Source organism: Gopherus evgoodei, chromosome 8 (genome assembly GCF_007399415.2).
Source record: "Gopherus evgoodei ecotype Sinaloan lineage chromosome 8, rGopEvg1_v1.p, whole genome shotgun sequence".
Taxonomy (NCBI): Eukaryota; Metazoa; Chordata; order Testudines; family Testudinidae; genus Gopherus; species Gopherus evgoodei.
Genome location: NC_044329.1, coordinates 273,543 through 297,138, shown reverse-complemented (window position 1 = coordinate 297,138; position 23,596 = coordinate 273,543). Strand labels below are relative to the sequence as shown.

The following is a 23,596-nucleotide window of genomic DNA, read 5'->3' as shown; positions in this document are numbered from 1 at the left end:
AATTGCAACAGTTGGCAACTCCTGGTGTTTGCTGCTGTTGGAACTTGCATAAAGAAATGTTTATCATACGTTCATAGCCCCAGGGACATCACCCATCAGTGCCACCACAGTTGTTTTGGTGCTGTAGCCTAGGCCTTGTGTACATTGGAAAGGGTTTGGCAGTAAAACTATACCATACAGGAAATGTTCCTAGTGGAGCTGCACCTTAGACTAGCAAGACTTATTTTGCTTACTGTAGTTCCTAGAACAAAGTATACGATGCCATCAGAACAACTTTTTTGATGGTATGACTATGTCTACCCTAGGCCTTTTGCCAGCACACTTAGGGTGCGTAAGGATGTGTGACTTTTTTCAAACCCCTGACATAGCTGTGCCAGCCAAGCGCAAACCTGGCCCCAGGTTGCCTGTCAGAAGGCTGCACTTCCCAGCCCTTGTTGCTTTGCCTGACAGAAAACTCCGAACAGCAGGAGCTCCCCAGAGCCATGTCCTTCGCATCCCTCAGAGGCGTGAGTCAAGCCACAGCAGGAGCTTCCTAGAAGCAGCCAGACTGGGTCAGACCACAGGTCCATCTAGCCCAGTGTCCTGTCTCTGACAGTGGCCAGTGCCAGGTGTCCCAGAGGGAATGAACAGAGCAGGTAACCATCCAGTGATCCATTCCCAGCTGCTGGCAAAGAGGCCAGGGATGTCCTGGCTATTAACCGTTGATGGACCTTCCTCCCTGAATTTATCTAGTTCATCTCCCAGCCCCTGCGCTGCCCAGGCGTGTCCCCTGCAGCAGCCCGAGGCAAGCTGGGCTCACGAGCAGCCGCAGTCGGCCGGGCACAAGGAAAGCGCCGCACTGCACGCCGGGACTGGGAGGGAAGGGAGGCCTGCTGGGTGAGGTGCCTGCTGGGAGCGGATCTGGCTAATACGGGGCATGCTGGGAGTAGAGGAGGAAGGGGGAGCTGATGCTCGCGCGGTGTATGCCGGGATCGGGGCGGGCCGTGCTCGCACTCAGAGGCCCAGCGCGGGGCGGCCGCTCGCTCGGTGTCTCGAGGCGGCGGCGGCGGCGACTGTTGGGGCGGCTCCGGAGGCTCCTACCCGGCGGGGATGGCGGATGCGGCGGCTTCCCCGGTAGGGAAGCGGCTCCTGCTGCTCCTGGCGGCCAGTCCCGGCGAGGCCGAAGCGGTGGGGCTGGAGCCGGGGCCTGCCCTGCCCTCTCGGGCTTGGCGGAGCGGCACCGTGCGAGCCATGAGCGGAGCGGTGCCCCAGGACCTGGCGGTGAGACCCGGCGGGGGAAGCTTTGGGGAAGCCTGGGGCCTAGACGGGAGGGCTCAGGCAAGCGGGGCGGCGCTGGCAGGGGGCTCCTGGCGGGGCCTGGTCTCCTCTCCGCCTCCCTCTGGGCCTGTGCGCTGCGGGGGGGAAGGGAACAGTTGGGGCGTGTTGCCTCCCCTTCCCTCCCCTCCCCTCGTGGGCTGGGGCCGTTCTTCCCGCGGCGCTGGGTGATGCCTCAGGCTGTTAAACTGCCCCCGCCTCGTTAACGGCCTGGGGTGTTTCACGCAGCGCCCTATTAAGGGCATTTTGCGCCTATCCCGTCCAGCGTTGCTAGGAACATTGCGGTTCTTTGGTGTATCAGCCTCTCTTAGTTTGTTTACAGCGTATGTTTCACTTTCACTGGAGTTGGGCGCTAGCTCAGTTCTGCTGGATTTGGGTCTGGCAGAAATAACTGGGAAGGTTTAACCCAAACTGTTTCTATGTGGATTAGATAAGCAAGTTTTTTTCTAAACGAACCTTACTTTGTGGTTTTATATAATGAGGCTCTGCAGACCTGAAAGGTATTTCATTGCTGCTACTATCAAAGAGGTAGCCATGTTAGTCTGGATCTGTACAAGCAGCAAAGAGTCCTGTGGCACCTTATAGACTAACAGACGTATTGGAGCATGAGCTTTCGTGGATGAGTACCCACTTTGTCGGATGCATCCGACGAAGTGGGTATTCACCCATGAAAGCCCATGCTCCAATATGTCTGTTAGTCTATAAGGTGCCACAGGACACTCTGCTGGTATTGCTGCTACTGTTTTCCAAAGATCATATGTAGCCTTAAATGTCACTTAACATCTTAACTTTGAAATACAATCTGGCCACTTGAAAATAGTTTATTGTGTACCCACGTGGCATTGACTTTAGACACTTGCATTGAAGTTCCCCACTCACTCTGTACATACATGTCCGTAAGTATGAGGAGTCTGACTACAGTGGGATGGCGTGGCTGAATATAGGAGTGATTCCAATGTTTTAGTCATCTCATTTGGGTAAAAATGTGTCTATTGGTGGAGGAGTTTGGCTACTAAGGTACCTGTAAAATCTACAACTGCAATATTTTTGAGAAATTAATTTAGAAATGGGAGGTTTCTGATTATCTGCTAGGGTAGGGGGAGGGGTCTATGGATTTAGGCATTGCAATACTGAGCATCGAGGTCCCTAGAAAATCACAGGAACAATTCCATGATCCACAAAGCTGAGTTAGGCTCTTAGGCATTCTATACAATTTGTGGGAAGAGCTGGGTGTCCAAGAACACAATCCATAAAAACTATTATGCTAGGCATGGAGCCACCTGAGCTAGCCAGTTGGAGGTGCCAAGGAGCAGGGTGTCTGCTAAGCCTTACCCGTCCCTCAGAAATAGGTGCCTAAGGCCAGGTTGCAGGGAGGCACCTAGCTGTTCTTGCTGATCTGTAAATGGGAAGGAACCTGCCACATGGAGTCAAGTAGGTTAGGTGCATAATGCTTTTCTTGCAGGAATGAGTTAAGCACTTGCCTTTCTCCACACATGGGGAGAGAGCTGGTGGTGCCAACTATATAACTTTTACCCCAGTGGTTAGAGTACATGCCTGGGATGTAGGAGACCCAAATTCAATTATTCACCCCCTCTGCCAGAGGGGAAGAAGTGATTTGAACAGGGGTTTCTCTTCTTTCCCTCTGGCATAGAAGGAGGGAATTAAACCTGGGTGACCTAGACAAGTGCTCTAAGAACTGAGCTGGAAGTATTAATGTGAGCAACTTCTACCACTATTATCGTTTCCTCTGGGCAGCTTTTGTATGGGACCCAATCTGTTAGGTGTGCTTAGAGGTTGCCTATCACAGCGGGCCCTGTGTGCAGGTTAGGCAGCGAGACACCTGTCTTCTTTTGGTTCATGATTTGCTCTGGGACTTCTGTAGGAGATAGGTGTCCAGATGCCTAGAGCAAGGCAGCATTGTACGTGCTCAGAGGCAAAAAGTTAGCCATTGAGGGAACTTTTACCCTGAAATCTTTTGTCATTGAATCAGTTTAGGTGCCCATGAGGTTCAGTGTGAGTTTTGTGGATTGCAGTGGAGCCAAAACTGGGACTTAGGTGCCTAAATACCTTTGTGGGTTGCACCCTTAGTGTCTGGGTGCATAAAACCTTGTTAAATGATAGATGTTTTGGCTAGAAAGGAATTCAGGTTTGTTTATTAGCATAGGCAGCATGTTGTAGATCCCTGTCGTTTGGAAGCTTTAGACCCAATCTGGGGAAATAGAATTGTTTCTAATTCTGCAGTACCAGAGACTTATTCTGCTTTCAGCTTGAGGACTTCATACACCATACAATACCTTTATGTACTTTCTTTTGTGTGTTGTTGTCTTCTGAAGTTCACCCTAACAGAGTTGAGTGAATTTGTAGGCATGCTTCTCCTAAAAAGCATCTCTAATATTTGCATTTGACCAATTTTTGTCCACAGGTACTGGGAGCACACTTTGGAAGGCCTTTGGTAACCCAGCCCATTAGGTGAAAAATCAAACCAAAATCTGGGGACAAGTATCTTTTTCCTTCAGTGCTCTACATCATAGCGCCTATGTACATCCAACTTTTTCTCCCTTTATATTTCTTCTTGTCCCCCGTCCCTTTGCCAGTGATGTCAGGCTTGATAATCCTTTACTCTCCTTTCATAAGTATTTATCTTCTTCCAAGCTGACTGTGGAACATCCTTCTTTAAACTGTTCAAGCTACCTCCCTTGCCGTAGTCTTTGGTGGCAGGGAATTTCTTCTTTCATATTACCTATAAAAAAGTGTGAGGGATGCTAGTATACATTTAGGAACAAAGAATGTAGGCCATACTTGCATTCCAGAAGTTCTGTTTTGGGAAGCTGAGACTCTGAAAAAGATTTTGAGGGTCATTGTGGATAATCAGTCCATTTGCCCACACCATCATACTGAGAGTTCATTTTTATCTAATGTTGACCCTAGGGTGCATAAATAGGGGAATCTCAAAAAGGAGTAGAGAGGTTATTTTAACTCTGTATTTGGTACTGGTGTAACCACTGTTGTAATACTGTGTGCAGATTTGGTGCCCACAATTGAAGAAGAATGTTGTGATAAATTGGTGAGGGTTCAGTGGAGAGCCGCAAGAATGATCAGAGAATTAGAAAATATGTCTTGCAGTGATAGACTCAAGGAACTCAATCTATTTAGATTAACAAAGGTTAAGGGGTGGCTTGATTACAGTCTGTAAATGCTTATCCAGAGAACAACTATTTAATAATGGGCTGTTCAGTCTAGCAGAGAAAGGTATAACATGATCCAAAGGCTGAAAGTTGAACCTAGACAAATTCAGATTGGAAATGAGGTGTAAATTTTTAACGGTGAGAGTAATTGACCATTGGAACAATTAACACTGGTCATGGTTTGACAATATTTAAATCAAGATTGGTTGTTTTTCAAAGAGTTTTAAGAATTATTTTGCAGAAGTTCTATGGTCTGTGCTATGCAGGAGGTCAGACTAGATGATCACAATGGTCCCTTCTGGCCATAGAATCTATGAATCTTAAATCATAGACTTTAAGGTCAGAAGGGACCATTATGATCATCTAGTCTGACCTCCTGCACAACGCAGGCCGCAGAACCTCACCTAATGGTTAGCTTCCTTTTTTATTTGCTAATGTGTCCAAGTCTTACTGATTCCTCCTCCCCCCTTTTGATGCTGACAGCTCTTGTCAATTTTTGGATTGTGTGCTCTTTGGGGTAGATGCTTTTTTTTTTTTTTTGAGGTTTCAGGCATATGTCTGGATACTTGGAAGATAAAAAAGATGACAAGTGGAATGACCTGATTTTTCCTACTTGAATACAGTCACTGGGCATCTAGAACAGGTGCTAGGTATTTGCATTTCAGGATAAAAATAAAGCAAATGCAGATGATGTGATTTTTTTAAGTCAGGTTCTGGACTGCGTGAGCACTGGGCCCAATATGTTAATATACAAGTTCTTCGACTGTTTCAAGTTGCTTTAATTGTAAACTAACTCTTAAGGAATGATTGCTATAGTGCATTATCTGCTCTACAGGCACATCTCCCAAAAGCAGGAACCCAGCCTTTGCTGGGAATACTTTTTAAGAGGGGAAGAGTTTCAGGGCTGTTCTTTCTGACCAATTTATGGAAGGATAGTTTTGTTACTGTATCTGTCATTGTTCTTCAGAGTTTTTGGAGGGCTGAGATTCCAACAGCTTTTTTTTTTTTTTTTTTTCCCCTGGTGAGGAGGATGTGACTTCTTTAAGTGATGCTGCTCTCAGCTCATGCCAGCCTTAATTTTATACAAGTTTTATACAATATTGAGTTAGTGCTTGCACCCCTATTTTAACATCCTCTTGGTGCAAGGTTTTGCCACTGAGCTTTTGGAATCTCAGAATCACTGTATGGGGGAAGATTTTCACCAAGTATCCTGGTTAGCTACTGCTATCATGGTGCAACGGTGCAGCATCTGGTGGTGTAATTGTGTAGCATTTGTTTGATTTCTGTTTTGCTGGGCAACCTGCTTCCCTGCCTGCTAGCAGCCTGGTGAGTAGGAACTTTTGTGAAATCATAGCCCTTGGTATCAGCCTGCTCAAGAGTTCTGTAGGTGTTGCAGCTCTCATCCTGTTTTCCTCCATTGCCAAATCTTGCATGATTGCTTTCTCACTAGCACTTATTTATTCCAGAGCCTTGGATAGTAGCATAATAGGAACTGTCACAACTAGGGACACTGTAATGGTTGGGTTGTCTACTGTGGTCGTTGCATGCACATTGTTCTTGAGAAAAGGTTCCATCATCTCTGTTTTGGAGTTTGGTTTCTCTTGCTTGGGGCTTGTGGTGATACAGGAATGAAGCCTGGTCACGCACACACTAACTTATACATAGTTACAGTTTAAACTCCCTTTCTGTTATAAAGCTAACTTTTTCCCCTGTCCTCTGACCTTGCTAAAGTTTAACCATTTTTCCTGAAAACTTGTTTCTCAAGGATAGTTTTTCTGTGAAGTTTGAGGGAAATTGGACAAGGTGTTTCAGAGGGTATGTCTACACTATGGGATTATTCTGATTTTACAGAAATCGATTTTTTGGAAACAGATTGTATAAAGTCGAGTGCATGTGGCCACGCTAAGCACATTAATTCGGCGGTGTGCGTCCATGTACCAAGGCTATCGTCGACTTCCAGAGCGTTGCACTGTGGGTAGCTATCCCATAGTTCCTACAGTCTCCCCTGCCCATCGGAATTCTGGGTTGAAATTCCAGAGCCTGATGGGGCCAAAAATTTGTCGCGGGTGGTTATGTGTAAATGTCATCAATCAATCCTCCCTTCATGAAAGCAACGGCAGACAGTCATTTCGCACCCTTTTCTCTGGATTGCCCTGACAGATGCCATAGCATGGCAACCATGGAGCCCATTCAGCCTTTTTTCACTGTCGCCGTATGTCTACTGGATGCTGTTGACAGATGCATTACTGCAGTGCTACACAGCAGCATCCCCTGGCCTTTTGCAAGTTAGCAAAGATGGTTACCATCCCTACTGTACCGTCTGCTGCTTTGCAAGTTGGCAATGATGGTTACCAGTCATATGGTACCATCTGCTGCTGTCATGGGTGCTCCTGGCCGGCCTTAGTGAAGTCGGTCAGGGGCACATGGACAAAAATGGGAGTGACTCCCCAGATCATTCTCTTCAGGTTTTTTTGTCTAATGGAGAGTCAGTCCTGCCTAGAATATTGGGCAAGCCTACTAAAGAACCAGAGAGGCAAATGGCCACTTTGGGTCAGAGCCCCAGATATCCCGCAGAAGTGATGAGCTGCATGCCATTCTAGGAGGTGCCCCTGCAACAACACCACCCATTGCTTCTCTCCTCCCCCATTCCTCCTGGGCTACCATGGCAGTGATCCCCTCATTTGTGTGATGAAGTAATAAAGAATGCATGAATAAGAAACAACACTGACTTTATTGCAAGCAGAGATCAAAGGAGGGAGGGCAGTTGGCTTACAGTGAAGTAAAGTGAACCCCCATTCTGCCCTTGCTCAGCCTATAGCTGAAAATTGGAATCTGTGACAAGGACTAGGATAGAAGCACAGGCAGGACTGAATCTCCATTTGTGTGTGGGCCTTTGGTTGACACTGGTAAAATACAAAATGTCCCAGGATATGTATGTTGGGGGACAGTTCTAAACGGCAGCTTAATTTATTTTATTTGCAGCAAAATGTAGAGGTCTAAGTATCTGATTGTGAGCCCTGGTAGCAAAGAGTAGGCTGGGGTAGGTGTGGCTGCGCGGTGCTGCTGACTGGGAGAGCAGCCTGAGGCAGAAGCCTCCAGCTGCCATGATATTCCAGGCAGGACTGAATCTCCATTAAACAAAACTTAAAGAAGAGAATGACCTGGATTCGTTCCCTTTTTTGCCCAGGTGCCCCTGGCCGACTTCACCGAGGCCACCCAGGAGCACCCATGGGATGACAATGACGGATACCAATCATACTGTACCGTCTGCCGTCCGCAAGGCAAGGCAGGGGGATGCTGCTGTGTAGCGCTGCAGCACCGCGTCTGCCAGCAGCATCCAGTAGACATACGGTGGCATTGAAAAAAGGCGAGAGACAATTTTTTTCCCTTTGCTTTCAACAGTGGGGTGAGGAGGGGAGGGGCTGATGACATACCTTGAACCACTCGCAACAATATTTTTGACCCTTCAGGCTTTGGGAGATCAGCCTAGAATTCAAGTGGTTTTCAGAGAGTGCAGGATCTGTGGGATAGCTACAGTCATCAGCTGCACCTCCCTCCGTGAGCATCCATTTGATTCTTTGACTTTCTGGTATGCTTGTCTCATCTCCTTAAGTTTCACACAGCACTGTGTTGAGCCCCTGTTGTGGCCCCTGTCCATCATGGCCTTCGAGATTTTTTCAAATATTTTGGCATTTCGTCTTTTGGAACGGAGTTCTGATAGAACAGATTCATCTCCCCATACAGAGATCAGATTCAGTGTCTCCTGTACGGTCCATGCTGGAGCTCTTTTTTTGATTCTAGGACTGCACGGTCACCTGTGCTGATCAGTGCTCCATGCTGGGCAAACAGGAAATGAAATTCAAAAGTTTGCGGGGCTTTTCCTGTCTACCTGGCCAGTGCATCCCAGTTCGGATTGCTGTCCAGAGTGGTCACAATGGTGCACTGTGGGATAGCTCCCGAAGGCCAATACTGTTGAATTGCGGCCACACTAACCCTAATTCGAAATGGCAATACTGATTTCAGCGCTACTCCCCTCGTCAGGGAAGAGTATAGATATCGATATTAAGAACCCTTTATATCGAAGTAAAGGGCTTTGTTGTGTGGATGGGTACAGGGTTAATTCGGTTAAACGCTGCTGAATTCGAGATAAACTCGTAGTGTAGACTAGGCCAGAGATTTGCAGGTTCCCTAAGAGCTCTTCTCATTTCTGGAAAATGTGCTAACTTACTAACAGCTTCTCTCTCAAACTGCTTGCTCAAGAAATTCCAAATGTATTTTTACTGAGCTGGCCATATTGAGGAATTTATTTCACTTTTTGCTGTTGGAGGAGTGTCTAATTTAGATAAATTGAACAATAAATACTTAGTCCAGGGCATTGAAAGGGCTAGTGATGAATGCTTAATTATGTCTGGCTGTAAGCAACAGCAATACATAATAAACATTTATCCAGGTCAATCTGTGGGTCTGTTGTGGTGGTTTAACTCAAATTTAACAGCCCATCAACACTGAAAATTGTCCATACCAGCTCTTGCACATTAAAATTCATAATCTTGCACATTACAGATATTCTTAAAAAAAAATATCCAAGGCATGCTTTTTCAGAGAGTGGGCCACATCTTAGTAACAAGATTGTCTTATGGACATCTTCCTTCTCAGTGGCTGGAATGACATGGGGCACCAACCCTTAAATGTTTTATGCTCTTCAACCTCGGCACGGTGTTATTCAGTGGCAGAATATTGCCCTCCAGTATGGGCTCACTCGTCTTTCACAAAAATTATTGATGAACAGCTTAATTCTGTCATGTGTATTATTTCAGGCACACTTAAATATACTCCTCTACCATGGTTACCGGTTCTCTGCAATATTGCTCTGCCCAGTGCTTGCAGAGAGGAAAGCATAACTAAGCTTGTGACAAAATTGTGTGGTGTGCCATATCTACCGTTAAATAAAGACTTGTGTAATCCACCACATGGTCATCTGTCCTCACGTTGCCCATTGTGGTTAAGTTTACTGGATGAGAGATTTACAGTAGAGGACACGTGGCGAGCTCTAGAGTGTGCAGAGAAAGTGACAAATAACTCTTGTGTCAGACCCCACTCAACATCAACCTGGGTTTGATTTACTGCGAATGTGATGGAGCCTTGTTCACCAGTTTTGTACTTAACATGGAATTTGTGCTGAAGCAGAATTTCAGTGGCATTTTAGAGGCAGTCCACTATGTCAGTGTGGGCAGCCACAAACCATGACACATTATTGAGGAGTGCAAATGACGTAACCTCCTGGAGGTCTTTGTCTTTTGACCGGATTGCATACACCAAATATTTATTGTGATCATGAAACCACCATGGTGGCAACTATAGAAATTAACATGAAAAATTAACATTAGAAAATTATTTAACATATTGCTCTGGGGTGAGCATAACCTCACCCTTCCATTAAGATAATGGTAAGAGGCCATTAAGTTCCTTTATGGAACCAAAAAGCGGAAATAATAACAAGCCTCCATCCAAAACACAGGCACGTGTTACTTCCCAAAACAAAAGCACATGCAAGGGATGAGGATGGATTTGATTTTAAATCAAATTGATTTAAATCACTAGTCAGGAAGACTCAGTTTAATCATGGATTTCTACATAAAAGTGCATTCCTGTTGGTTGTTATAACCTTAATACATATTCTTCACAACTCTGAGATGTAGGTTTCATTTTTAGAAGGTACACATTATACATTTTTAAAAAGATTTATTTTGAAAAGTTTTCAGATTAGTTTTACAGCTATATCAGAAAATGAATAATTGATTGCTTGGTTATTTCATTTACCAAAGGTAATTGGGGGTGAATTATCTTCTTCAATGACTTCATAAATATCTCCTATACAACAGGTTAATCATTAATATTTGGAGGATTTTCTTGCCATGCTTTAGTAGGAGAACATCACCAGACAGACCTTTAAATTTTTATTTAACTAAAACAACGTTATGTAGTCTGGGTTTTTTCCTTCAACAGCAAACATAATATTTTAACAAAACAAGCATATGAATTTTTGAATTTAGTTAAACATTCAAGGTTTTTAAAATCAGGTTTGTTTTTGTTAAAATTGTTTTTAACTAAAATAGATAAATGAAATATTTGTTTTTAAAAAAACAAAAATTAAATTGACTATGTCAGCCAAACCAGCAAAGAGTCCTGTGGCACCTTATAGACTGACAGATGTTTTGGAGCATGAGCTTTCGTGGGTGAATACCCACTTCATCAGAGTGGGTATTCACCCACGAAAGCTCATGCTCCAAAACGTCTGTTAGTCTATAAGGTGCCACAGGACTCTTTGCTGCTTTTACAGATCCAGACTACAACGGCTGCCCCTCTGATATACGTCAGCTGGATCAACATGAGAAACTTAAAACATTGGTTTCTACAATTAACTCAGTTGTCTTCACCTTCATTTTCCTGTTTGTTCATAATCTGGAAAAGAAAATCAAGCTTTCCTGCTTTTTCAGGTCCCAAACGATTTGGAATGAATTAGTCCAAAGGAAGAAAGTATTCTTTCTACACCAGCAGAAGAAGCTACTGCTGTTAAAAGTGAGATTATCACTTCAACAGTCTCTGAATCCCAGTGTTTAACTGACTTCCTCCAGTTCACTGGTGTGACTTTCTTTAAAACATCATCAGCAAACATATATTTCTTGAATGGTTCACCCTTAGCTCTGAAGTTTATTTTAGTTTGCATTATGGAGGGATGATTGCTGGCTGTCCATGTCATAGCCAACTCCTCTTCTTCAGCAGTTAAGGTTTGACCCTGGTACCGAGTATTGAGACTATTTGCAAGAAAATGAGCTGGAGATAGTGCTTGTTCCATTAGCTGTTTTATTGCTGATGCTGTTGAAATTTGGAAGTAACTGAGTGAGATCTTAAAAAGAGAAATATGCATTTTGTTCAAGGCTACAGAAATGGGCTTCAAGGTACTCAGTATGTGTTCAACATTTCTCTTAAGCCCAATGTTGAGAACTTTGGCTTTCATAGTGCCATCTATTTTTTTCATGATTTTGTTCACAAACTGTTTTCAGTTTAGGCCATTTCTTGATATAGTGCTCAAAACAGTCCACTACAGAGTTCCACCGCATGTCTTGTGAGAGAGTTAGCTTGGTTCCTCCCACTTTTTTCAGAGCAACTGCTGCAAAGTGATTGTTACGGAAGTATTTTGCAATTTCAAGAACATTCGCCTTTATTTCTGGAACACTGAAGTCTTTGGCTAGGAGGTGCATCAAATGAGCACTGGAACTGTATGTTGTTAGCTTGGGATGCTCTTCACTCCTAAATTTCTTCTCATCTTGGATACATTTGCAGCATTGTCTGTGACCAAGCTGCCTGCTAGACATTTGAATTTTTTTTCCACAGTTTGTTATAGCTTTTATTGTAAGTATTCTGCTGTGTGCTCGTTTTCTGATGCATCGGTTGTTTCTGTAAGGAAGACATTCTCTTCTTCTGTTGTCACGCAAGCACATTGTGGACATTGCTCCACCTATCAAGACTCAGGTTAACAATTTCACCCTCTTGATCTTTTGCACACTGCTCAATTTCTCTTTCATACACTTTATCCAGCAATTTGCCTGCGACATCTGTTCTGCTGAGTGGACTGTATCCTGGTCTTAATGACTGAACCATGTTAATGAAGTGTGGGTTCTCAATCATGTGGAAAGGAGAGTGCGTTGCATAAACAAACTGGGCAGTTTTTTCATCAATTACCTCTTTGTAACCTGCTGGTTCTTATCACAAACTTGTCTGTGGTTGTTTCTGGATGATGGAGATTTTTCTTTTTCTTTTTGCTACAGGTAATATACTGTTGCGATGTGACATGCATGATGTGACTGAAACACTGTAATTGGCAGATAACTCTGAAACTATAGAAAATGATTGTGATCTTGAAGGTGGCTAGTCCTCAGAATCCTGTATGTTGAGGATGGATTCTCTTAATTAAATAACTGCATTGACTTATTTTGTTTATTACCATACTGCTCATTTAGTATTACTCATTGCATTCACTGACACTTAATACTACTTTAAAGGTGAAATTGTAAAAGGAAGATCTTCCTATTTCAGCTATTTATTTTTTTATCACAACTGCATAAAAAATGATAGTACCATAGAGTAACAACTGTATATTTTGCTCAAACATGAGAATTCAAGAATAGTCCAGAAGGAAGACAGGCTGTCCTTAAGAAAGAAGTATGAAATGAAAAGTATCAGAGGGGTAGCCGTGTTGATTGAACTAACCTCGTTATCTCTAGCCTGATTCTTGCTTTCGTATTTATACCTGCCTCTGGAAATTTCCACTACATGCATCCGACGAAATGGGCATTCACCCGCAAAACCTCATGCTCCATTACATTTGTTAGTCTACAAGGTGTTTATGAAATGAAAGTTTACCAACCTTAAGATCCTGCATGTTCAGACTTCTTCCTTTCATCATCTTTAACGCAGCTTCCTCGTGACTGGTAACAGCTAATTTACAAAAACAATGAGGAGTACTTGTGGCACGCTTACTTGTTTTTGCTGATACAGACTAACACAGGCTACTGCTCTGAAGCTAATTTACAGACAATGGCATCTACAGTTGGGATTACGTTGCATTTATCAGCCTTAAGTTTCATCTGCTGTTTTGTTGCCCAGTCACCCTAGTTTTGTGAGATCCCTTTGCAACTCTTAATGGTCTGCTTTGGACTTAACTAAGACACTCCACCTGAATTGGCAGAGGACCCGTGGAGGTTTGTGCACCAAAAGAGGTCGCAGCCAGTAGTGAAGAAGATGGAAGCTGATCACCATGAGCTCGCAAATATAGCTCTGTATGAAATGTGTGACGGGGGAAAGGGATGCTGTTCTGGTTGGCAACATTTTTGAACAGTTAAAAAAAAAAAGTGATAAATCTGGTTTGTAAAACAAGAAAAATTGGCACTAATGCAAAAATTAAGGGAGGCTGGTAGCGCGTGTGTGTGTGTGTGTGTGTGTGTGTGTGTGTGTGTGTAAAAAAAATGGCTACAAAAAGTATTGTTAGAAACAAGGCTAGCCAGGAGACTGTATGAAAGTTAGTTACCCTCCCAATTAGGGACAGGAGGGACACCAAGTTGAAGGAGCAAAGCTTGGAAATACAGGGATCCGCCCCACAAGTTTTGGTTAGGTCTGAGTGGTAAACTATAGCGGGGTTTTGGCTATTGTGTGTAATAGGGTCTATGAAATCCATGGGAGTAGAGAACACTGGCTCAAACATAAGTTACTAGAACAGACATGCTAACAAGGCTAGCAAATCAGGGATCCAAAACGGAATCACCTAATTGGTCTCAAATGGAGACAATGACTGAGGAATGTGTAGCTGTGTGGAAAGTGGACCACTGGAATTCAGGCAAGAAGTCTTGATAGCAGTTATAATAGTGGATGAGTGTTTGGATTTCATTATGGCTAATTATAATAAATACCTGGAAAGGTGTACTACAGTTACAGTCTGTGGAAATTCCCTTAAAAGTTGTAGTCAAGGTGAAAAAAATGATTTGTAAAAAATTGGTTTGCAATGAACCAAGTGATCCTGCCTCCAGGAGCAGAAATCAGAACAGCAGCTACATACTGTAGTAGCTTTCCACTAAAGGGAAGATTGGGAATGGTTGAAGCCTGTTTTTGAGATCCAGGATGCTGTACGCTTAAATGAGCAGCAACAGAACAGCCTAAGAGACTTTCTGGTTAGGAATTGGGAATTGTTCTTCTGATCCAACAAAGTTATAGGTTCTACTGCACTATCCAACAGAAGATTGATTTCCTCCAGTATCAATCTATTTAGCAGCCACCTCATAGTTTATCTGTGGCAAAGGAAGAAGAGGCCTTATAGGCCATTAATGAAATGTTCAGTTATATACCTCCCTGATCCCTTCAACCAGTGCTTGGATTTCATCCACAGTTCTGATTAAGAAAAATGTAGCACCAGATTTTGTGTGAACTACTAAAAACTAAATGAAGTGACTTTTTAAAGGACTCGTATCCATTACCGTGAATGGATGATACTCTGGATGCTATAGTGGGTTCAATCTGGTTTTCCACACTGGGTTTTAGAAAAGGATATTAGCAAGTTGAGCCACTTGCCAGGGAAAAGACTGGTTTCACAGATGAACAAGGCATCTGGCAATTTAAAGTGGTGGTGTCTGGCTTGTACAGTGCCTCTGTCATATTTAAGAGGCTAGTAGAAAGGGTATTATATGGCATGCCTCTCATGGCCTGTTTGTTATATGTAGATGAGATTCTGGTACATGCTAAAACCTTTGAATGAGAACTGATACCTTTACAAATAGTCTTTATGAAACTTAACCTAAAGAAAGTTGTTTCAAAAAGATTGACGTTACTTTGGACACACATTCAATGAGTGGGGGAATTTCCAATGACAACCAATTAAAAAAAAAAAAATGGAGCTGCACAGAACTGGCCAACTCTCCAGACACTGTCGGATACATACAATTTTGTAGTGCTCCATTCCTGTTGAAGAACACGGATTTGCCAATATTGCACGATGGTTGCATAGGTTGTGTGAAAAAGGGGAAACCATTTCAGTGGTCAGCAGGATGTAATTTAGCATTTTCAGAATTCAGAAAGGCTCCTGTGATTGCTCTTGTCTTAGCCTACCCTTGTTTCAAAATGTCTTTCATATTGAATATAGATACTAGTGCTTATGGATTGGGGACAGTATTGATATAAGAACTCAAAGGACTTGGGGTGGCTGGAAGGAAATCAGGAAGCAGAAAATTCCAAAGAGATGTGGATGGGAGTAAAACCTTTTTGGATTGGTGATGGGGAAAATATCCTGACATCTACTCTGTAAACATATGAATAGTTAAGATTGCATCATTTGTAATTTGTTAAATTTCTGTCTGGGATGGATTGTTTAGCATTGTTACCGTTTTAGGCTCTGTTAGGATGATGAGCGAAGTTGAGACCAAGGGTGTTATGGACTGGGCATAACCACTACCCTTAAATTAAGGGAAGTGGATGTCTACACTGCAGCTGCTACAGTGGCACTGCTACAGTGCTATAGCTGTGCTTTTGTAATGCCATAGTGTAGATGCTTCCTATGTCAACGGAAAGGTTTTTCTATTGATATAGGTAATCCACCTCGCTTGAGAGGCAGTAGCTAAATTGACAGAACAATCCTTCTATCAACCTAGCTAAATTTACACCAGGGTGGAGTGGAGCGGGGAGATTAGTTTGACTGAACTTTCGTGCTCAAGGTGCAAATTTTCTCAAAGTCCTGAGGTCAGTGGTTTTCAACCTCTTTTTATTTGCAAACCCCTAAAACATTTCAAATGGAGGTGCAGACCCCTTTGGAAATCTTAGTTTGCAGATCCTCAGGGTTCCATGGATCACAGATTGAAAACAACTGTTCTACAGTAATGACAATGTATCCGTGGACCCATTAGACATAGACTGTGGACCACCAGGGGTTCGCAGACCACAGGTTGTAAACCAGTGAACTAGGTTGACTTAAGTTTTAGGTGTAGATCAGGCCCAAGATAGTTAGAAAAGCTTAATAGCTTCTTACATGGATTTAGAAAGCTGAAACAATAGAAGCCTCCACCAAAACACAGGCACATGTCACTGTCCAAAACACAGGCATATGTGAGTAGAGGGGTTTTGCTGGCTATTGTTTGAGTAGAGGTGCATATGAGAGAGAGAGAAAATATACACAGGCATAGAGCTGGGAGCAGTAAAAGCCAAGGATGCACTCAGAACAAACACTGGGAATTTGGTGCTGAGACACCTTTTGGTTTAAATGCTGACTGAAAAAAAGTCTTGTTTGATTTTTGCTGTGTTCAGGGAAACAGGACTTTATAAATAATCAGAATTGCATCAGAGAAACACCTGACTCTATCCACTAGTTTCTGCCCTTGACTGGGATAAACTACAAGACCCTGAATTTTTGGCTAACACAGTTCAGGTACAGCAGGATTACAACAATTTTGTTTTTTAATGTACTTTTAATGTACAGGCAGAAAAAAGGAGAGTTGGTATTCATGACCAATTATCTCGCTGTATACCACTACCAAGCACTGCTCAGTGGCCCATCAGTAAGTGGCACATGGCCCAGTATTTGGGAACTGTTAACGTAAGGGAATTCTCCGGGGGAAAAACATTCATGAATGTAGGGTGTCCTGGAAGGGGTGGGTATGGAGAATAAAATTTTTTTACTTTTTCAATTTATTAACTTTTTGCTTTTGAGTAGTACTTTGTGTATAGACTGTTTGTTTCACTGTCGTACAGTCATTCTGGGTGTGTAGGTCTTTCAACAGCAGCAGATAAATATTTTTATTAATGCAAAAATATATAAATTACAAAAAAAAGTGTATAAAAATATGTTTCAGCAGGATAACTCTCTGTGGAGGAAGGTGTAGACCTATAAACTTAACATGAATTTAAACTGGCTAAATTTAAAGTTAACAGGGACCCCTTAATGTTGTAAATATAAATTTACCTATTCCTGTTTTTTTTTAGGGGGAGAAGAGAGATTTTAGAACAGTTCCCCCCACCCCCCATACCCAAACTTCAGCTTGGAAGTGGCTGTAAAAGCAACCATTGTAACAGAAAGTAATGGAAATACCTAATTATGGTTACCCCAAAACCATAACAATTTGCTTTTGCATTTCTACTGTCAGAACAACTTGAAACCTGGAGGAAAAACTGCATTTTTAAAGGTATACCCTGTCACCAGAAAGATGTTTTTACCGTCTCCCAAAAATGACTGTGTGTGTAACAATTCCACAAAAGGCATACAGAGTTTCAAAGCTCAGTGTTGTCATATTGTGAAATTTAACATAGATGTGCAGCTACTAAATCTGCTACTGCAAACAGCTTAAGGGTTGGATCCAAAATTAGGTAGCTGACATGCAAGGATTCAGGGTAGCTGATGAAGGATTTTTGTTTTGTCACTTTGGTTTTTACAAAATCAAAGCCACGTACTTGAGAATTCCTTTATTCAGCAAGCAAGCTACACAAATATAATGGATTTGGGAAATGCAGGTTTTCAAAAAGACTTGACTTTATTGGAATGTCTCCTCTGTACATCTTGTGTAACAAAGGGAAGCGTTGAAAGCTAAGTTAGCTACCCTTTTTTGAATTTCCAGATTTATATTTATATATGTTCAGGGTTGTTCCAGAATGCCAGTGCTATCAAGGTTTTTTAATCACATAAGTGACTAGTAGGTACTATCTTAATTCCAGATGAATAAATATTTTTGCCCTAGCTGTACCTTGTTTTTCTGATATTTCCTCTGAAAAAAGATGAATACCCAATAACAGCTCCCATATTCATAAGCTTAACCAAAGTTCATTTTGAAAGTACAGCTCTGACAAAATATTCAATACCACTTCTGCCTTTAGCATTCTCTCTTTCTCACTAACAGAGTAGTTCCATTACAGAGAACTGACAGACTCTGCCTGATTGCCTGTATGCGTTTGGTGCGTGTGCATATATATGTATACATGTTTGACCATGCAGGCAAAAAACCCAAATGGAGAAAGACATCAGTTCTATCTTTCACTGTTTTTATGTGCGGGACTTAAACAAAAAGGGGGTGACCATACACAGGAGAGAGGGGAAACACTTTAACATTTATAAACTTTATTAACACTAAGAGGTAGAAGATGGTTCTCTTTTGTCAAAGGAAAACATTTAAATAACAGTAAATAGGGACAAAACTGCAGAAGTAAAATTATTAGAAAAATGTTGATGTAATATTTTGTGCTAAACATAGCTATTTTATAAAAAATAACTGTTGTACATAATGAACTCTACTCACAGATTATTGCCTTTGGCCCTGTCCCCTTCCTCTCCTCCTCAGACAGGGATGGATACTGGTTGTAAATGTCTCTTGAGGAAATTCAGGTACACGTCCTCTAAGGGGTTTCAGGGTCTGATAGACAGCAGTTTGTGGATTCCAGAAGCCCCAGTATTGCCCAGTTGGAGAAGTTTCTAGAGGAGGATGCACACACTCCACAGTAGCAGCTGAAGGCAGAGGAATATGAGGAGGCAGACGGACACTGCACTCTGTCAGCCACCATCCCTACTAATGGATTTATTAAGGAATGCTCCTGTTCGCTGTTGTCTTTCCTCCTCAAAAAAATGGTCAAACAGTCTCTGCTCCTAGCTCAGGGCACTTGCCCTGAAAAAATCCCGATGCTTCTGGCTCCTCCTCCTTCATTCCAGGAAGCAGGTCCTTTATAGAACATAAGAATGGCCATACTGGGTCAGACCTGTATCTAGACCTGTATCCTGTCTTCCGACAGTGACCACTGTTGAGTGCCCCAGAGGAAATGAATAGGTAATCATCAGGTGATCCATTCCTTGTCACCCATTCCCAGCTTCTGGCAAACAGACACCTAGGGACACCATCCCTGCTCATCCTGGCTAATAGCCATTGATGGAACTATCCTCCATGAATTTATCTAGTTTTTTTGAACCACGTTATAGTCTTGGCTTTCACAACATCCTCTTGCAGAGTTCCACAGGTTGACTCTGCGTTGTGTGAAGACATACTTTCTTTTGTTTGTTTTAAACTTGCTGCCTATTAATTTAATTTGGTGCCCCCTAGTTCTTGTGTTATGAGAAGAAGTAAATAACACTTCCTTATTTACTTTCTCCATGATTTTTATAGACCTCTATCATAGTTCCCCTTAGTTGTCTCTTTTCCAAGCTGAAAAGACCCAGTTTTGTTAATTTCTCCTCATACGGAAGCTGTTCCATACTCCTAATCATTATAGCCCTTCGGTTCCTGGCTGTTCCCTCTATGGGGTTCTGGTCTTGTCCTCATGCTGGTATGGTTTTGCTGTCAGGAGCCAAAGGTCCTGCCAATTCAGAGAATTATGTTTTCAGCCTTGGGAAATAGCTGAAAAATCTCCTATATAGCATGATTTTGCTGTAGAAGGCCACAATTTTGAAAGTTTTGAGGATTCCAGGAATGTAACTTGTCTCCACATGGTTCTCATTCACCTTTTGCAGCCCATAAGCAAGTAGCAGAGACAAATAATGGTGAGAAATTTATTACTGTTTTTAATCACTACAAATCATTTTATTGTATTAAAGGGTTTTACAAATTTTAAATAACTTCTGAAGGGCTTCTGGTGAAGTAGGGAAATTTCTTCTAGGGGCCATGTTAATTCTTTCTTCTTTGTTCCTTTAAAGATTGGCCAGCATCTTGAACCTTGGTTTTCAAAGTATCTGTAAGGCCCCATGGCTCTAGAACCCAGGCCTGTAGTGCTACCGGTCAGCTGACATCCAGGTTGCCACCTAGCAGCAGCTGTTTTTCACCCTGCTCAAACTATTTTTTTCTGTATGAGTCTCTGTGGGGACAGTGCATGCAGAAGGGGCCAAATATTGAGGGTTTTTTTTTTTAACTTTCCTCTGAGAGAAATGTGCTCTTACTATAATACCTTTAGTGAAGGTTATTTGAGTTCTGGTCCTTATGTGTATTCCACCATGGGTATGCATGCACCTGAGACTGGAGATTACTAGGCAAGTAGTGTCAGTTGCTTCCCTTGTGTTCCATATCAAGAGTGTAAGGGGCCGTGCATGCTGATACCTCTTCAGGACTTTCTTACCACTGCATGACCTGAATCAGAATCATCTGGTGTCTAGAACTGATCCTCTTCAACATTCTTTCCTGTAAATATTTTAAAACTTCATACGCTTAGTTAGAATCCTCACTGTGGAGAAACCTCTGGTCTCTTGGAGTGGGACTTAGATTTATGCCTAGGCTCCTGGGCTTTAAGAATTGTCTCCTGCCCCCGCTCCTCTTCAGTCAGCAATGACCATTTTTCATCAAAGAAGCTAACACCTCCACTGAGTGAAATGTGTGCTGCTGCTTTCCCATCCAAACGTGTCCAGTTGAAGAACTCTGGCTTTGAAGCACTAATGAAGTGTGCCACGAGGTCTGTCATTTCCAGTCTGGGGAGACTCCCCATACTCCCCCTAGTAAATTGACCTGAGACATTGAGGAGGGAGCCTCCTAACTCTACCTGAATCAGAAGTGGGTATCGCTAGGCACTCATAAACATAAGAGTAAGTCCCCTCCTAGATCTTCTAAGAGAAGGGATCCTTCACCAATCCTGCCTACATTGGGTGAGTCTTTGTGTCCAAGAAACAAGGACTTGGGTCTTCCTAAGTCTTCTGACTGTGATCAAAAGGCCCAAAAGAGCAAGGCACCTTCAGCACTTCTCCCGTGTTGTCACCACCAATCTCAGTACTGACTAAAACAAAGCACTGAGAGCCAAAAGACTATGAACTGTCAGTACTGACAGGTCACATGCAGTCAGAGGTTCTACTCTCACAGCCAAGAGGGACTCACCAACTACCTTTACACTGACTCTGGTGGTGTGGGGCAATGAAAATAGCCTTATAAGGCTCCAACATCCTACTCCACACCAGAGCAGGGCACTGGACTAGATGACCTCCTGAGGTCTCTTCCAACCCTAATCTTCCATGATTCATCCTTCCAGGCCCACAATCTGCCTTATTGTTGTCACTGACCCTCACCAGGGAGATGGATACCTGAGAAGCTCATCTCCCATTCCATTTACTAGCTGCAGCTTCCCTGACTGCACTGCTGATAGAACTTGACCCATTCTTTTTTATCTTTTGGAGAGTCAGATATTCCAGTGTAATCTTCTTCGCCTTCCACTGAGAGAATTCAGTCTGGGTAGAGGTTCAGGAACCTCTTACTTCCAGCATTGTCTATCAAAGTGGTGACCTCTCCGGTTGTGGGACAGATGGTACCCAGTGCCTCAGGGACCACCACAACCTACTTTTAACCCTTCACAATGGCCTTATTGGGGGCTTTGGGACCTGTATGCACCACATGCAATCTGTGATCCCATGTGGAATCTTCTCTCTCTCCCCCCTGCACCTCCCCCAAGGGATCAACTGGTTCTTCTAAACCTATGGAGGAGGAAGATGAACTGAAACCACTGGTATCAACAGAAGTTTCTTCTTTCTTGCCTGATGAGGTGATTGCACCAGTCTCACCGTCTCCTCCAGATGACCATAAAGAGTTCCAAGAGCTACTTGGAAGAGTAGCAAAAAAGCTCCCAAGTCTCCTTAGACGAGGTCCGGGACTCACAACACAAGCTTTTGGCCGTCCTATAGACTATAGAGTCTAGCCGAATAGCAATCCTGATCATGAGGTCATATTGGAACTGGCAAGAACTGCATAGTACACAGCAACCACTTGTGCTCCTATTCATAAGAGTGTGAAAAAGCAGTTCTTTGTCCTGGTTAAAGGAGTAGAGTTGTTGTCCCACCCTGCCCTGAACTGCCTAGTCATCCAAGCAGCCATCAGAAAACAGGTGAGTCTTTACGTTTGCTAAAGAATTCTGGGGCAACCCTCCATTCTCTGGACATATATACACCAGCCCTGAAGAGGAAACACCATAAGCAAAATTATAAGCCGAGGCCTTTACAGCAGCCCTCCTTCTACCAACACACTCTTTCAAGCTACCTTGCAAATGGCAGAGGTTACAAAAGTCCAGTTACACTGCCCCATCCACCTCTACTGCGATCACCCAGTCTCACCTCCTGACCGAAAGATGTTTTTGATTTTCACTTGAAAGTTGTGAACCAGTTTGTTGCCATCTTCACCCAGCTTCCCAGGTCCACTTTGGTGGACTCCTAGCACAATTTTCCACAGATGGAGGGTAATAACGGACAAATGGATGTTGGACATCATCCATTCCAGATGTGCCATCAGATTTCCTGTCCCTCTTCAGGGACCTCTCTTACAAAGAGATTTACCTTCAGGAGATAGAATTCCTCCTACAAGAGAGAGCGATAGAGTGAGTACCCCTTCAAAAACAAGGATGAAGGTTTTACTCCAAATTTTTTCTAGTCCCCAAAGAGACAGGAGGGTTCAGACCCATCCTCATTTTATGACTATTTTATCTTTATTCAGAAAATAAATTTCCGCATAGTCACATTGGCATCAATTTTGCCCTCCCTAGAAAGATGCATGGTTCACAGCATTTTTGGTAGTGAGAGCTTACTTTCACATTGATATTCACCCTTACTACAGAAAATACTTCAGATTTTGTAGTGGGCCACAACTGTCAATACAGGGTACTCCTATTTGGCCTTGCACCCAGTTTTTGTGAAAGTGTTTGTTTCTGTAGCAACTGCACACCTCAGATGGGATGGTTTCACTGTCTTCCTGTATCAGGATGATTGGCTTCTCTTAGGCAAGACATGTCCAGAAGTTATAGCATCAATCTCATTGCTGCTTCATCTCCTAGCATCCTTGAGAGTCTCTGGAAATATAGAGTCCACTCTAACTCTGACCCAGATTATAGACTTCACAGGAGTGACCTTAGACATAATAAGGGCAAGGATTTATCTGTCTATGGACAAGATTCCAAGCCCTAGGCAGACTGATAGATCAGATTGCACATAACCCTCAACATCGGTCTGGATGTCCCTTGTACTCTTGGGTCACACGATGTCATGCTTATATAATGTTGTTTGCCAGACTCCACCTCTGCAGGCTTGGCTTTGAACAGTAGACTGTTCAAACAGCATGAACATTCTAGTGACATCCCTGTCAAGATAAGGACAGAGCTGCCATGCAAGGGAAGGACAAGTCCTATTCTTCCCTAGCTCGGCAGGGACTCGTAGCTAGGAGCCCCCTGGCTGGGGCACTCTCAGGAGCAAGGGGAGAACAGATTTCATGGAAAAGGGCTTATTTTATGGTCTGTGACACTTTTTCATGGCTGTGAAATTGATAGGGCCTTCATGGCACTTGGAAGCCCTGGGAAACCAGGGGCCTCACAAACTTTAGGGAACTCAAAGTAGTCTGAAAAGCATGCAAGGCATTCTTACCATTAATCCAGTCTCTCCATGTTCTCACAGAGCAGACAATGTGACACACATTCTACATGAAGAAAGAGAGAGGTGTGAAATCTGTTCCCTTGTGCGTAGATGTGGTCAGCCTGTATGGAACTGGTGTATGAAGAACCACATCACCCTATTAGCAGTGTACCTCCCAGGAACTGAAAAACTCACTAGCAGCCACCATCAACATTCATTTTGC

The 23,596-nt window shown here is 43.1% G+C and overlaps 1 protein-coding gene across 3 annotated transcripts in view; it reads left to right on the top strand.

Annotated features, from left to right (window-relative positions):
- Window positions 1-1,012: 1,012 nt before the first annotated feature.
- The window catches only part of KDM3B (lysine demethylase 3B), a 114,505-nt gene continuing 91,921 nt past the window's right edge, over window positions 1,013-23,596 (top strand). The window contains exon 1 of one of the 3 annotated variants that reach the window (XM_030571482.1): window positions 1,013-1,260. In XM_030571482.1, the coding sequence (XP_030427342.1) occupies window positions 1,090-1,260 (171 nt within the window). In that variant the 5' untranslated portion in view covers window positions 1,013-1,089. The remainder of the gene's footprint in view (window positions 1,261-23,596) is intronic. The other 2 variants (XM_030571481.1, XM_030571483.1) reach the window with 2 other exon arrangements.